Genomic DNA, 15,576 nt, shown 5'->3' with positions numbered 1-15,576 from the left:
TCATATAAAGTGGAATACTGGTGCATTCAGAGCTCTGGTTCAATATTAGTGCATGTAACATAAGTATATCACATTTGCAAGCCATACCTCGCTTCGATACAGGCAGCACTAAAGATAAGAAAGCACATATCCTAATAAGGAGAAACTACACTGGATTGTTAAAACAGCTCAAGATAGGTTGGAATGTAGTGCTTAATTGAATAAATGTAAAAGAATTGCTTTGTTCTTTTATGTTGTTTTATAATAAATTCTTTAAAAATAAATTCTTTCCATTTGTGGATGATAAGGAGTTATGATAATGATGGCATTACCATAATTTTACATGCTGATTCCCCCTGGCCTCCTTCTCCTGCAAGAACAGCACAAAGATAACAAGCAGTGGTGACATCCTCGAACTACTCTATCCTGAAACAAAAAGTTTTTCTGTCTTTTGTTTCAGAACATAAAGCTTTGAAATATGTAGTGAGGACCACTGTGTGATAAAATACCTTAGCTGTGCAGCTATAAGCATTGGTTTTACTTTTCTGGGTTTATATAATTTTTTTTTTATTAAAGGCTCTGATATATTTTCCACAATTGAGTGTGCTTGTGCAGTTTCCATTCTTGTATCCATTCTCTTTGTTCTAATGACCATCCAGTAGAAAGCTGAGTTAAAATTTATGTCAGTTATGGAGCTCTTATTTATTTTTACTGCCTTGTTCTCCAGCTGAAGAAAGGATCTTTTCTCTATCCATCTACATATTCAGTAAAATTTGAATTTGATATTGATACTTTTTTCTCATATTTGAAAGGTCTTTTAATGTGTGGAATTAGAGTAAGAAACCTTTTTAATTTTTCAACACGTAGCTGTCACAAGGGAGTTTTCAGTGTATGGTATTAGTGAGTTGGATAGATGGATGAACAGTTTGAGTCTTACTCCATCATTTAATTGGTGAATAAGTGAATATTAAATAATTAACAAAGCACTCTTTGAGATCCCTCAGAAGAAATTGCACAGCATAGCAAGATAAAAATCTCACTTTCTGAATAGACCAATGATTTTAACATTTTTCATTCTGGAGTACTTAGAATAGTAACATCTGAAAAGTGCAAGATATGCATAATGGAAATGTTAAATCCTAAAGCTGGGCATTTACTGTATAGAAAATAGTAAAATTATTTCTTAGGCTGTTTTCTCAATTTAAATCTCTTAGAAACAAGCTCTAATCAAAAGGGATTTTTTGGAGGGCAGGGAGGTATTGTTCTGGGGTTTTATTATTGGAATGTTTTTGGCATTGTTGGAACCTTGGTAGCATTTCTGGTAACTCACAAAATGTACGTTTTGCAACTCATTTTTCAAACCTTTATTGCACAAAAAAAAAAAAAAAGCTTTTAGGTACTTTGCAAATTTGGCTTAAATTTTGGAGATCTAGTTTATGTAAAAGCAAGGAGGCACATGGAGGAGCAGGAAGGAGTCACCAGAGTTACTTTGATAACAGTCTTGGAAACTTGTATCTTGATCCAAGAAACTGAAAAGGCTGAAGATAAACTACATTAAAATCATACCACTTCTATTCTGCAGAGAGCTCACAGTATAAGGAAATTGATCTGGAGACAGAAGGATGCTTTTTTTCCCTCTTCTTGCAGTAGTAGTGTAGGAAAGATTTATGATTAGAATAAAAACAGAAGGATCTCAGTTGGGAGAATGGTGGTAATTTCATTTTTTTTGGACTAACTTCTCAGGTTGAAAATGCTTGCAAGCATTTCACATAACATTGCTTTTATTTTGAAACTCCAAAATATTTGGTGGGAGAAAGATTATATCCATGAGATTATTTTCAGGAACAGCTGCGAGATACTTAATGTTTCATAAGTTCATGTGAATAAAAAGTTTCTGTGAGCAACTTGAAGGTATTTTTCTGCTGAGTGGCTAATGGTTATTCCAATAACTCATACATTCAATTAGAAAAAACATGTTTATGTTGTCTCTGAGTAGATGGGGCATGTTAGAAAGATAACAGTGTTCCCATTTTAATACAGTTTTTAAATGTCACCTTTCTGTTCATTAAGATTTTCTTTCAAAACCTGTAGAATACTGCCAGTAGCTTTTTGGAATATATCATTTTGTCACTAGTGTAGTAAAAAACCCTCAAGATTACACCCCCCCAAAACCATGCTTAGCAAAGATATGTTCTTGTTGTTGGCTGGCATGAATCAAAAAATAACAGGTGAAACAGACACAATAGCAAAATGTTGCAAAGAGTAAATCCCATTTGAAACATCGCCTTTGTCAGGTAGGGATATTAAAACCACTATTTTTATAGCCCTGGAAAGAAAACAGAAGAAAAAAAGCGGGTTTTAGTAGATGAAATATATTCTCTCTACTTCCCTTGCTCTGGTTTTTTTTTTTTTTTTTTTTTTGTTGGGTTTTTTTTTTCTTCCCCATGGCAAAAAATGAGCTGGAGTAGGAGGGAAGGCAGGGTTGGTTTGGTGACTTTTTTGTTTTATGAAACAGTTCCAAAGTGGGGTTTTTCTCATCTGATTTTATACATCCCTTTTTAAAAGTTTCAGGAACCCAGGAAGACGATGTTTTATGGATAGCAATGGCAGGCACCCATCAGATATGGGCATTGATGTTGGAAGGTGGAAAACTACCAAAAGGAAGGTAAGCAACCGTGCTGAGAGACATGTGAAATTGCTGTTTGTCGTGATAAACAGCTTTCAACCCCCAAAGAGAGAGATAATCAAATTAAACTAAAAATAATTTAGTTTAAAGGCGTGTGTGCTTTAAAGTCTGCCTGCTTTTTCCCACATCTGTTGGATGAAATGAAAGATGCTACTTTTGCTATACAGCTATGACTTGGTAGGGTGCATTCATAGAATTGAATGCTACTTTTCCTTGCATTTGCCGAGTTACCTAGTAATGAATGATGTACTGAGGTGATATAAAAGCTGGCACAAAGGCATTGAATGATTCCTTGTGCTGCAGTACAGTTGGTTTTATACCTCACAAGTGTAGCTTTTTTTCTATGCATAATGTCCGAGGTATTTCAGACTCTTTATTGGAACTGGGCCCTATTTTCCCTTTAGTGATTTGAAGAAAGGAGTCTGCCTTCGATTTGCTGGGAGTGGAAATGAGGAGAACAGGAACAATGCATACCCACACAAGGCAGGCTTTGCCCAGCCTTCGGGGCTGTCCCTGGCCCCCGAGGATCCCTGGAACTGCCTGTTTGTGGCGGACAGCGAGAGCAGCACCGTGAGGACCGTCTCGCTGAAGGACGGAGCGGTGAAGCACCTTGTAGGAGGAGAGAGAGATCCATTGGTAATCACTTCAAACTTCCCCACACTGCCCTACTAATATTCCTCAAGCCTGACCTGGAGGAACCACTTTTGGGGTGAGAGGGTAAATCAGTTTCCATGGCCATCCATTTCTTAACTTCACTGCTTGGAATGCAAATGTGTGCCAGTTGTGACGCTCAGGTTGTAGTGCAGGTTGTTGCTCCTCAGATGAGAAATTACTTCACTTATATTTAAAACAGCCAATTTGATTGAGCATCGTGTGGTCATTAAACCAGCTGGATTCATATTTATAACTTAGATGTGAGAGTTTTCATTTCCATGGTTAGCAACCACACTTTCCAGTTTTCAATATCCTTGTTTTAAAATTGTCTTGATTTTTTTTAAGTCAGTGAATTTCCATTTAATTACAATCATTTACATTCATGTCAACATTGAATAATCTAGTGTATTAATCAAATAAAATACGTTTTCAGAATTTGTTTGCCTTTGGTGATGTGGATGGAGCAGGCATAAATGCAAAACTGCAGCATCCCTTAGGAGTAACATGGGACAAGAAAAGAAAGCTGCTCTATGTGGCAGATTCCTATAATCATAAGGTAAGCATGTAGTAACTTGTTACATGCAGACTTTGAAATTTGTATTACTATGAAGAATTGTTTTAGTAACATACAAAGATTGTGCTTGTTTCTGTTAAGCCGAGGAAACTAATTATACGAGTTTCTTTGTGGGTTCTTTTTCTTTCCTTCCTTCCTTCCCTATGGTCCCTTTTATTTACCATTGTTTTGCTGTCACATTCTTTTGTGTTGATGTGATGGTCTCTTGGGGGAGGTGAATTTAAAGTGCCAAGTTACAGTTCAGACTAAAGACTCTTTCCTTGTGTCTTCCCAAAGATGCTGAGCTAGAATAAACGAGCTAGGAGTGCTTAGTGAGGAATGCTGCAGGTTTGATAAAACTGAAAGAACAAGAGGACTTGCTTTTCTCTTAAAAAAGCACCCAAGTTTTGGGAAGTATTGTGAGTTGCCTCCATGGAACTCTGAGATAAGCAAGATTGTTTTGTGTGATTGTTCTTTTGTGATGTTTTATAAGCTTTCGTGTCTAAAACTGTACGCTGATTATATGAACTAAAAGAGAAGTCATTTGTTTAATTTGAGGAATAAAGTATATAACGCTAACTGCTTATCAAAATTTATGTGACAAATAATATTTTGTTTTAGATATTGTATAAAACATTGTAAACTTTTTGTTATTACTTTAAGAGGGGGAAAAATACATTTATTTTTAGAAGAAAAATAATCTAGAAGTTAACCTGGCAATTCTGTTATACTCTTACTGTTTTGCACGTTTCCAGAAAGGCAACAAAAATCTGAAAAACAAGCCATTTTATACTAGAGAAGTGGGTACTTTTGAAATTAGTGAAGGGAACACTGAATGAAGACCAAAGAAGTAAAGTCCCATCAGGAAATGGGGAGGGTTAAACATTCTTGTTAAAGAATGATAACTCTAAGATGCACGGTTAAGGTAATCAAAAGTTAGTGCTGTCTTCTGAAAATGTGGGACATAAGATAATACAGAACTTTTAAATCCTACTGGGTTTTTTTCAGTGAAGCTTTTTTTCTGTCTTTGTTTGTCTTAGATTAAGGTTGTAGATCCCAAGATGAAGAACTGTGCTACCCTGGCAGGCACAGGAGAAGCAGGCAATGTTGTTGGTTCCAGCTTTACACAGTCAGCTTTTAATGAGCCAGGAGGTTTGTGTGTTGAAGACAATGGCCGCCTGATGTATGTTGCAGACACAAATAATCATCAGATTAAAGTGCTGGACTTGGAAACAAAAATTCTTTCCATGGCAAGTAAATACTTATTGAACAGGCTGATAGTGGTGTTCCTTGATATAAGTTACAATTGCAGACTTTAGCAAGTGGTACAAAAATGGTATAGCTAACTTTGGGGTACAGTAGCTGTATTCACAGTGTTCTGTGATAATCAGGCAAATAAACATTGCCCAGCACAGCTGTTGAAAGCTTTGGCCTTTGGAAAGGCAGCTTTTGAATGAAAACACAAAGTGACAATCCTCTAGAAAAGAGTAACACAGAAACACGAGTACAGCCCAGTTTTTCGGTGTGGAAAGCCTTTCATGAGCACGTTGTAACAGTTGGAAGTTGAAATCAATTACCAAGCCCTGTAATTAAACTGTAAGAGACGATTTTGGGAGGTCAGTGACTTGAAGCAGGATACATAGCAGGCTTCCAAGTTGTCAGATCAAAGCTACTGTCATAATTGAGCACTGCTGTATTAGCTTCTAAAAAAAACTGTGCTCCTGTCCATCTTACACTGGCACTATGTTGTAATGATTTTTTCAGATATATAGACGTACATATGTATATCTATGACATAAAGCTCCAACTGTGTTCTTGTATGTTTTTTGCATTTAATAGTACATAGCCTTAATGTGTGTTTAAATTTTCATATCATACAACATGTTGGTGACTTTTCTGGGAAACTCCCCTCCACTTTACTCTGCAATCTGCATAGTTAAGATCTTGGATTTTATTACCAAAGCATGCAGTTTACCACCAGGTTAGAAGAAAACACCTTTACGTTTTAATTAAAGTAAAAGTGTAATGCAACTGTTAAAATGTTAAATTAAGGTATACTCTAAAGTAGTTGTGGATTTTATAGTTTTAATAGTAAATACTGCCTTTATTTGGATTAATCAGGGGGTTTTCATTTAAAAAAAAAATTCTGTCCTTCCTTTTGTTTTTGTAGTCTTGCTGCACTCTGTCAGAAAGTTTTAGGCTAATAGCCATAATATCATGTGTCATTTTTCCTTGTTCTTGTTACCATTGAAACCGTAATTGTGCTGTGAAAGCCCATTTGCTTGCAGCACAAATAAAAATAAAAATAAATATTTTGTTTGATTTCTTCTTACAGTTGCCTATCCTGAAGCCAGAAGCATGTGATGTTCCAGATAACCTGCCTGTGCAAAAGGATAAAATAACAAACCTTCCAAAACTGCCTAAATCCGCACCAAATGTTCAACTTCCTTCAGTAACTGTAGCTCCTGGCCAGACAATTCAGTTTTTATTAAACTTGACTCTTCCCCCAGATTCAAAACTGAATGAAGAAGCACCCAATTCCTGGTTTATCACAGCAGAAGGTAGCGTGCCAATGCTGTCTTATCAGCTGAACAGGAGTAACTAAGATAGGAAGTGGGTTATGTCATCATGTCCTGCAGTACAGGGGATCTCAGTCTGATCAATCAAGATGTCCCTCATAGTCCTGTGTTCCCATCTGACCTTGTGATGCAATACATGGTATTTAGACTTGATACATTTAACAGCTGGAGTGCAAATATTAGAAAAGGCGAACACCTGTTAGACTGCTTTGGGCTTGAATTATTACATGCTGCATTATTTTATGTTTTTTAAACTTCCTTGCAATGAGCTGCCAGAGAGGGCTTGAAAAGGTACTGATCCCCTTCGGTGCTTGCCCTTTGTCTCTATGTACAGCTCATTCCAGACCTACTGTCTGTTTCTGGGAGAAAGCTTGCCATGAAGGCGAAGCATATTCCTGAAAGAAATTCGGTTTTTTGTCTCTTGTCTCTTCCAGAAAGTATTTCGGATACATTTATACCTAACCACTTTGAACCTCCTTTCTTATAATTCATATTTGCATATTTCTGCTTGTAAAATACTATATAGACGTCTGCAGTTTGTTTATATGCCTTACAATTTAATGTAGTTTCTTATCCCAATTTGTGATTTTGGAGTACAAGTAGGCTGTTTCCAGGAGAGTTGGCATACTTTTTGGCCTACAGAATCCCCAGACATTGTTGAAGTCAAGATATATGTGATGGCTTCAAGGGTTAGTAAAAATTGGAAATATAAGCAAGTAAAATTTGTCTTTTCAAGCTTATAAATTCTAGAGCCAACTTTTAGGTATTTTCTAAAAAGTGCCAAAAAGAGCACTTCATCCATCTCACAGTAAAATACAGAGTACTATGCAGTGAGTTAAGTATATGTATTGTGCAAGTCATTTTTCAGTTCACATGCTCTCAAATATTTAAGTAAATGTGAAACTCAGGTTTTATTCTCTCAGTCAGCCTGAGCATTGGTAAATTGCACCAACCCACTGGTAAGACCAGCACTGCTGTTTGGAAATGTCATAATTTGCCTGCAGTTTTGTGCATTTATGGCAGATACTTTACCTGGCATATTAGGTCTCTGATACCAATGTAAGAGTGTATAGGAGAAATTGCAGTTCTATTGCAGTTGAATAAGATATTCTGTATGTATACACCTGCAGTGTTGACACAAAGCTGTGGGTCTCTCTATTTTTAAATGACTGATAAAAAAGCACTTCTAAATTACTTCGGCTTTTTTTGTTGTTCACAACTGGAAAAATCAGGAAGGAAATCTCTACTGTTGCATGTGGAAATAAAGTCCCTTGTTGTCATGTTTTATGTAGGTTTCAGACCTGATGTTAAATACCCTAATGATAACATCTGTTGTTCTCTTACAGATAATACGTGGTTGCTTCAAGGACAGTGTCTGACTGGAGAAATCAAGGATGTTTCCTGTCAAACTGTCATTCCCTTTCAGTTGCCCAGGAGCTGTGTGGCAGCTGAAGCTGTCCTGGCTATCAAAGCGTGCCTCTACTACTGCAGCAAAGGTAGCAGTGCCTGTATGATGAAAGGAGTCTCATTCAGCCAGCCTTTACAGATAGCTGGTACCAACCAAGGCAGCTCAACTCAAGTTGAACTGATACACACGTTTTTCACCAACTAACCCAAAGCCAGCTAATTTCATACTTCATTTTGCTATCCACCGTTTCTACGGGATAAAGAACAAATAGATAACTTTTCTCTGTTTTTTCCTGGAACTTAGGAGAAAGCTAAGAAATAATATACCTGGTCAAATGAAGTAGAGTTCCCTACAGCTTAGTGGGAAAATTTATCATCACAACCTCATTTCTTTGCATTACAGTAGCAGCAATAACATTGTAATACTGTAGACTCTGCTGCCAGTTGTGGACACGTTGGATGTCTGCCAATCTAAGTAACGAGCAACAATTTTTAGAGTCCTTTTGAAAGAGCTGGTGTTACTTTGTGATGTTACTGTAAGTTCTTTGCACTGTTAGAGTAGCTAGATCATTCTGGACTAACAGTTCGAAAGTCCTTTTGTGCCCTTATTAAATTTTAATAGAATGTTGGAAGGAACAGTTTCCTTCTCCAGCCTGCAAAAGAAGTATCTTGCTTATTTTTCTGTAGTGACATTTATGACACATGTATTTTGAAAATACATCTTAAACTAGGTGCAGCTCTAATTTTATGCAAACTGAGTAACCGCTTTAACTCGACATGACCGCCTTACGTGAAGAGCGTAGGTTCATGGAAAATTTTCTGTGAAAGGAAGTGTTCAAGTTTCTACAGAAGAATTTCATGGTGATTTCTAACAAAGAATGTGCCTCTCTGCAATGTGTGTGTATATATATATATATAAAGAAAAAACACCACAAAACCATGCTGGAGCTTTTCTGATACATACCAATTTACATTTTATAGAAGGTGGTAGATAATGGTTGAATATCTAAAAGGCAAAAATTAAATGTCAGCCATTTCAGGCAGGGTGAATCACTTCCCTATTTTTATGGTTTCTCTGTAAAGACTTGTGTGAAGTCTTTGGTCTTGAAAATATGTAATATTGTGAAGAATGTTATACTCTTGAAGTCTGATTCAGAGTCTTTTGAAGTCACTGTTAGTCCCCAGTTTTGTAATAGTGGCCACTGAACCAGAACTGTATATTTAATAATGGATTATTTACATTCAGGTTTAGAGGTTCTGATCTTTAGCTAGAAAAATGGTAACCTAACCTTTGTGTAAGGTGCTTTAAACTGTATTGCAAAGCTCTGCCTTTGGTGGTTAAAGGTTTTGCAAGTAAAATTCCCTCCGTTTTTCGTAGTAAGTAGCAGGAATATGGGGGGAGGTGGTGTCTGTGTGCAAGTATCTTACTTGAATTAGAAGAGTTTCCACCATGCCTCAGTGGTAATTGGATTAGGCTCCATGCTCTGGTCATGATGATCAGTTCTGAGAAGATGATTTTGTTTTAAGTTTGAGGATAGTATTTTTCACATATATGATAAAGTGCAGTAGTGAAAGAATTTTTATACAGTCTTTTCTAAAACAGTCACCATTATTCATGACACTTGTCAGTAAATCCCCAGTATCAGTTGTTGTTGCTTTTTCTTACTTAAAGGCTGATTGAAACGTTAGTCATGAACCCAGGAGGCTTTTGTTTCAAGGGAGCCATATGGGCTGGTGTGGTTTTTCCTTCCATTGAAATGCCAGTCTGTCTGAGAGTTCTTTGTGGTACCAGAAATGGTTGTTATCTCACCTGTCAGTAAGGCAAGGGCTGAACTATTATTTTTCTTGTGTTTGGTTTTTAAGCAACTTTCCTAATTAAGTGTTTCAGCCTCTCAATTCTCACAGGCCATTTTGAAGAATGAAAAAGCTTTGCTACTTTGTTCACAGATTGCAAATGCTACTGGAAGGATGAAGATAAAGAAACTGACTTGGGCATATATTATTTTTCACACTTTAGCACAACTCAGACTTTCACAGTTTTTTGCCTGTTTACCTTTGGATAGAAGCCAGGAAACCTTAGATCAGCTTCTAGATAACCCAAAAATTTTCTGTTGCTCTCTGGAAAAAACAAGCATTAGTTTCAGAAGTTCAGAGTAAGGAACCAATTTGTTAGTTATTTTGAATGTGTAATTCATCATATGGATTTTTTCTCTCTTTTTATTGCATCATAGAATGGCCTGGGTTGAAAGGGGCCTTAAAGATCATGTAGTTCCAACCCCCCCTGCCATGGGGACACCTTCCACTAGACCAGGTTTCACCAAGCCCCATCCAACCTGGCCTTGAACACTTCTAGGGGTGAGGCATCCACAGCTTCGCTGGACAACCTGTGCCAGGGCTTCACCACCCTCACAGTAAAGAATTTCTTCCTAATATCTAATCTAAATATACCTTCTGTGAGTTTGAAGTCATTCCCCCCCTACATGCCCTTGTAAAAAGTTCCTCTCCATCTCTCTTGTAGCCCCCCTTTAGGCACTGGAAGCTGCTATGAGGTCTTCCCAAAGCCTTCTCCAGGCTGAACAACCCCAACTCAAATTTTCAGCTAGAATGACATATTTTTCTATTTCAGTTTGATAAGATCAAATTCTGCCTATATTCCACTATTTAAAAATAAAAAAAAAAAATCTATTTTGTTGTTGACACTTTTTAATTAATGCATTGCCATAGGGGATAGACTGCATTCCTCAATTTAATTAGCTATAGTGTATAATGTTTAATTATAGTATTGTGTTTTGTTTGTCCAGGGGACAGCTTACACATTCCCAGAGTCACTCCTTCTCTTTCACTTGTAGTGTACAGACATTTGAATGTTCTGTAATTAGAAAAGCACATTTTTTAAAAAAACTTGTGATATTTAGGGATCCTGTTTCCATTTCTTCCTCCAGGGTTTGCAAGATGCTCTTACAGTAAAACAAGTGCCATAAATTTCACCAGACAGGCAAACAGAATGGCATGTACAAGCTACAGAAATTTATTTCATTTAACTCCCAGAAGGCATCTGCAAAATGTGATACAGAAAAATAAGAAATGTTACTGCCCTGTCTAAATAGTGAAAAATCAGATATACTGATGACTGCTACCTCTCTGTATGGTAACTTAGCTTTGTGGTGTTTCCTGATATAAAAGTTCTAGGCAGGGTGGTATGGCTCAGCACTCCCAGACCTCTCTCTTACAGTAAGTGTAAGTCAAGGCCTTTTCAAAGCATGTCTTTCTACTGACTTTAACAGTTTTTGCATCAGACCTTAATAAAGTAACAAATGACTGGCAAATCTCTGAAGAGCATTAGTCGTGGTTGATCTGTATAATGGAAACAGGTTCAGTGGCATTTTAAGTTTATAGTTGTAGTGTTTGCTTTTCTGGGACAGCTTTTGCTTTTGAATGAGTATATTAATAGTTCCATTAAATGGTTTTAGAAATTTTATTTAACTGCAGCACAATAATTTTTATTAGACTAGAAAAAAGATTATGTGGTTTCAGAGAGGGAGCATAATTAGTTTTAACAGCTTTTGGTATTGTTTGAATGCAGTAGCATCCTTCTAGTAGTTTGTTCCCTTCTGTTGAAAGAAGGGTAGGGATGATGACTGTGTAAACCTATTGATGGGCACGTAATTTACACGTACATTTCTAGTTGATTTCTTTGTGTGTTGGATTCTTACATCATTTGGAGCTTTTCTATTGGATGCACTTCTTCAAAGTTTGTGTTCTGCCTGGTCTTCTGGAAGACCAGGCATGGAAGACCTCCACAGGTTTTCCTCCTGTCAAGCATTATGTTTGCATAATGCAGTGGTAACGTGGTACAAAGCAAGTACAGACCAGATGGGTAATACATGAGAAAGTAGTTTTATGGCATCATGTAAATGCCTTACCTACTTAGAGAAAAGGTGCATATGGCTTCCAGTATATTGTATATATTCTTAATGCACTTTTTTTTTATTTTAATAGGCAAATATTGTAGCTGAAACCATAGGTAAAACTGTTTTGTTGAGAGAACATCAAGAAAAACATGCTCAGAGGAGGGTGATGATCTCTTGTAGGGGCTTGTCCTTTTGTTCATTTAATTATTGACTATTTATTTTAGCAAAGAGAGAGCTATTATTGACCACAAATTCTCTTGAATTTTTGATTCCTAACAAGGTTTTCTACATATATGGAAGCTTTAAATGTCTGACTTCACAGAGCTATAGGTGATACATCTAGTTTTAAATGGCTTGTAGTTTAGCAGACCATAGCAGAGATTTATGTACATTCTTAAGATCTGTAATTTTGTTAAATCACTGTTATTCATTAAGACTTACCACAGAGACACACTGGACCTACACTCAGACTGAGGTGTGTTCATAAACTTTGTTTTGCAACTCAAAAGTAAGGTTTTTTCCTCATATAACGTGGGAGAGGAGCTGTGACACATTATGTATATGTGTTCTCCAGGCTGCAGTTGTGCTCCCTAAGGAAAATTTATCATGTACAGCAGCTCATCAGCCACCCTCCAGTAACTCTCCACGGAAATCTGCCAGCTCAGTTGTTCATGTAATCAATTAAAATTACTGGTTTATGTTAGCAAAGATTTAGTATTTGGAATTTATCATTACAATTTTCGTTGAAATCAGTTTGTCAGGGATTAGAGGAGCTTCTCTCTCCCAAGAAAGGCAAGTGTAAGAATGGTGACAAGTAGTTGGAGATAGTTGGGTTTTTTAAAAAGTGAGATCTGGTTATTTTTTAATTAAATCACCCCATCTGTTTTTGTATTCAACAACAAATCATGAAAGTAAAACAATATTTCCAATATTTCACATTCCATTTTGTTCATATAACCAAATTTGATTACTGTCTTCCAGCAGAAGCAGCTGATCTATATTTTATAATTTTTATGCTACGATAGGTAAAATCACGACTGTCATTAAGGATTAGGATTCATTGCTGTTCAAGACTGGGCACATCTATCACTAAGATTCCGAGTTTATCTTAATTTCTTTGTCGTACTGTCATGGGGATTTTGGTTAGGTTTTTGAGCCTGCCTTTTCTTCCTGTAGTTTCCACAATGAAGTGCAACCAGTATCTTGTTACCACAGAGGGATCCAAGTAGGAAAGATAATTCCCTCCACCAGCTGCTTGCCCCTCCCCTGTTTTAGGGGTGGGGATGTAAGCAGCAAGTTTTAGGGAGCATTAGGGTAAGATTATGTCCTCAGGTGAGATTCATCAGGCTTTACACTGATGCAGCTACTGTCAGAATTTTTACCTTTACCTCTGTCCAGTGAGGTCATGAAGTTGTTTCCAGATGTCCCAGAACATCCCATCAAACTTGAGTAGCCTATGCAGGGATTCTGATGGCTCTTGGTTTCAGGAAACTTTGATGCTATAGATTAAATACTTTATCTATTATGTAATTTGCTGTCTTGTTGCAGGTTGCACTTAATTGTAATCAGGTAATTCACTTCTGTCTCAGATGAGAAGCAAGAAAACTTAGGTGTAAGTGGAGGAGTGTTTGTGTAGCTATAATTACTTTTTGCTTATTTTACCTCTTAGGTGGTCCATTGCTTTCAAGTGTACCAGAGAACTCTTTGTCCATTTGCAGGCTCTAGGGCTAAGCAAAAGAATTGCAGCTGGATTTTAAGTCTTGCCTAGTTCCTTTGAAATATTGACCATTGTGAGATAAAGAAATCCCATTTGAAAAAAATCTGTTTATACATCTACCTTAACTTAGTACTCTGTACTCAATATGATTTAGAACAGTGATTTTCCACACATGAATTCTTTCCCATTGTGTCTAAGTATGGAGAAACTCAACCCATCTGGCCATTGTCAGACTTCATAGAAAGCAAGAGAACAATTCCAAATTTGATTTTTAATTCCCGAATTAATGGTTTTTTTAAAAAATAAGAGCCTATTTCCTGAGCTTTTGATTAAACTGAAATGCCTGGTTTTGAACCATTCATTCAAAGAATCAGTCCCGAGAGTTGCCTATATCAGATTTTAAAAATTTTGAATTGATAGTGAAGTGGAGGAACAGAATTGCTAAATGTTTTATATGTTGAATATTTAACTTCAAAATTTTCTAATTTCACTTTTAAAGTAGAATTAGGACAATTAAAACATTCTCTTCTCAGTCATTACCATTAATGTACCGTTAATCATTGTATCATTAAAACCTGTGATGGATCTATGTGATTTTATAAAGAAATCAATAAAGAAAAATAAAGTAGTTGTAAAACTGCAACTGAGTGAAATCCAGGTGCTCCAAGTTAGTGGCAAATGTCTTTAGGGCCAGGAGTTCGGCCCAGTGTGACAGAAATTCTGCCTTTTCATTACATCATGATGGCTGAAGGAAAAATATCAGTGCCTTTTGTAACAATACTTGAAAGTGTTTCTTTACAGAAATCTGGAGTACTGATTGAAATAAGGTATTTGAATTTCATGGTTTGGAAGTTTCACGGGGTTTAATTCTACTAATTCTGAAACTGTGAAGAGTTTACCTTCTTCATGGTTTTGAATTAAGTTGAAATTAAGGTGCTTATTTGTCAAGCTGCTTTTCTTACAAAATACTTTAAAATGTGGTTGTTTCTTCCTCTCAGTCTTGTGAACTTACTTCTGAAACTATTGTTACCTCTTTTGTGCACTTCAGAATAAACTTGGCAGGGAGACTTCAAACAGCGTGCTGAAATTGTGGTTTGAGTGAGATGGAAGGCAAAACATGCACTGATCTAGAAGGGCAAAGGTGATACTTCTTGGTATTTGAGGGGTGGAGGGTTGGTCTTTGTTTTGGGTTTTTTTTCATCTGTTCTACAGATCAGCAGAGATTCTTTTCATGGCAGAAGGTTGTGTGTAGAGGCAGCGAGGAAGGATCAGGTTCTCTCACTGTGAAACCATGTATCTTCATTTAAGTTCTGATGCTGGGATATCTAAAAATCTCAGCAGTGTAATACTAGTGAAGAAAGTCACATCTGAGCACTTAACACCTTAATAAATGTCTCCATGTGGTTTAAGAGGAAAGACAGGAATTTTTTTTCTTTTTCTTTGAGAATTTCAGTGTTGCTTTGTGGACATTGGGATATTTTTGTCTGCTCTTTGAGATACTAAACCTTCGTTTTTCCATTACATGTGATGCAAAGCCTTTTAAAAGATGTGGTTTATATTTGTGGTTACAAAATATGCTAAGCATTAAAACGAAAGCACTTCATCTACAGCTGATGTAGGTAATGTAAATTCTTCTGTTGCCTGACTGTTCTTAACAATATTCATGGATTATGATCCTTTTTAAATAAAAGGTAAATGTCTTGTGATATTATAAGAACAAATAAATACAGTGTAGAAGAAATGTCAGCCTCGGATATCAATCCAACAAATAAACAGTGATTAAAGAATGTACGCTTTTCTCCTGTGAAACTTCTTTCTCCTTGTAAAGCTTTTTCATGGAAAAATAAGCATTAAAAAAATTTATGTTTTCTTCCAAGGCTGGATTTGTCTGTCAATCTTTGTATGAACACAGATCTAGAAGTTATGAAATGTGTCTGCTGTAAGGTGTTACATCTTGATTAAAATCCTTTAATTAAGAAATACTCTTCATTTCACACTTCATTTTCCCCCTGGCTCTGCAGCCGTGGGTGTCAGACATTCCATCAGTGACCCGAGGGTCAGTAAAATAGTGTGAGTCGTGAGAACTCCCC

At 36.6% G+C, this 15,576-nt stretch overlaps 1 protein-coding gene across 1 annotated transcript in view; it reads left to right on the top strand.

Moving 5' to 3' along the window:
• NHLRC2 (NHL repeat containing 2) overlaps positions 1-15,277 on the top strand; it is a 31,857-nt gene extending 16,580 nt beyond the window's left edge. Inside the window, exons 6-11 of the mRNA XM_050340827.1 lie at positions 2,545-2,644; positions 3,070-3,301; positions 3,753-3,875; positions 4,913-5,122; positions 6,208-6,433; positions 7,798-15,277. Of these exons, the coding sequence (XP_050196784.1) occupies positions 2,545-2,644; positions 3,070-3,301; positions 3,753-3,875; positions 4,913-5,122; positions 6,208-6,433; positions 7,798-8,063 (1,157 nt within the window). The 3' untranslated portion in view covers positions 8,064-15,277. The remainder of the gene's footprint in view (positions 1-2,544; positions 2,645-3,069; positions 3,302-3,752; positions 3,876-4,912; positions 5,123-6,207; positions 6,434-7,797) is intronic.
• The last annotated feature ends 299 nt before the right edge of the window (positions 15,278-15,576 follow it).

Source organism: Myiozetetes cayanensis, unplaced genomic scaffold (assembly GCF_022539395.1).
Source record: "Myiozetetes cayanensis isolate MyiCay16 unplaced genomic scaffold, myiCay2020 scf10, whole genome shotgun sequence".
NCBI classification, from domain to species: Eukaryota; Metazoa; Chordata; class Aves; order Passeriformes; family Tyrannidae; genus Myiozetetes; species Myiozetetes cayanensis.
The sequence above is the reverse complement of the archived record's forward strand: the minus strand, read 5'-3'. Positions and strand labels throughout refer to the sequence as shown.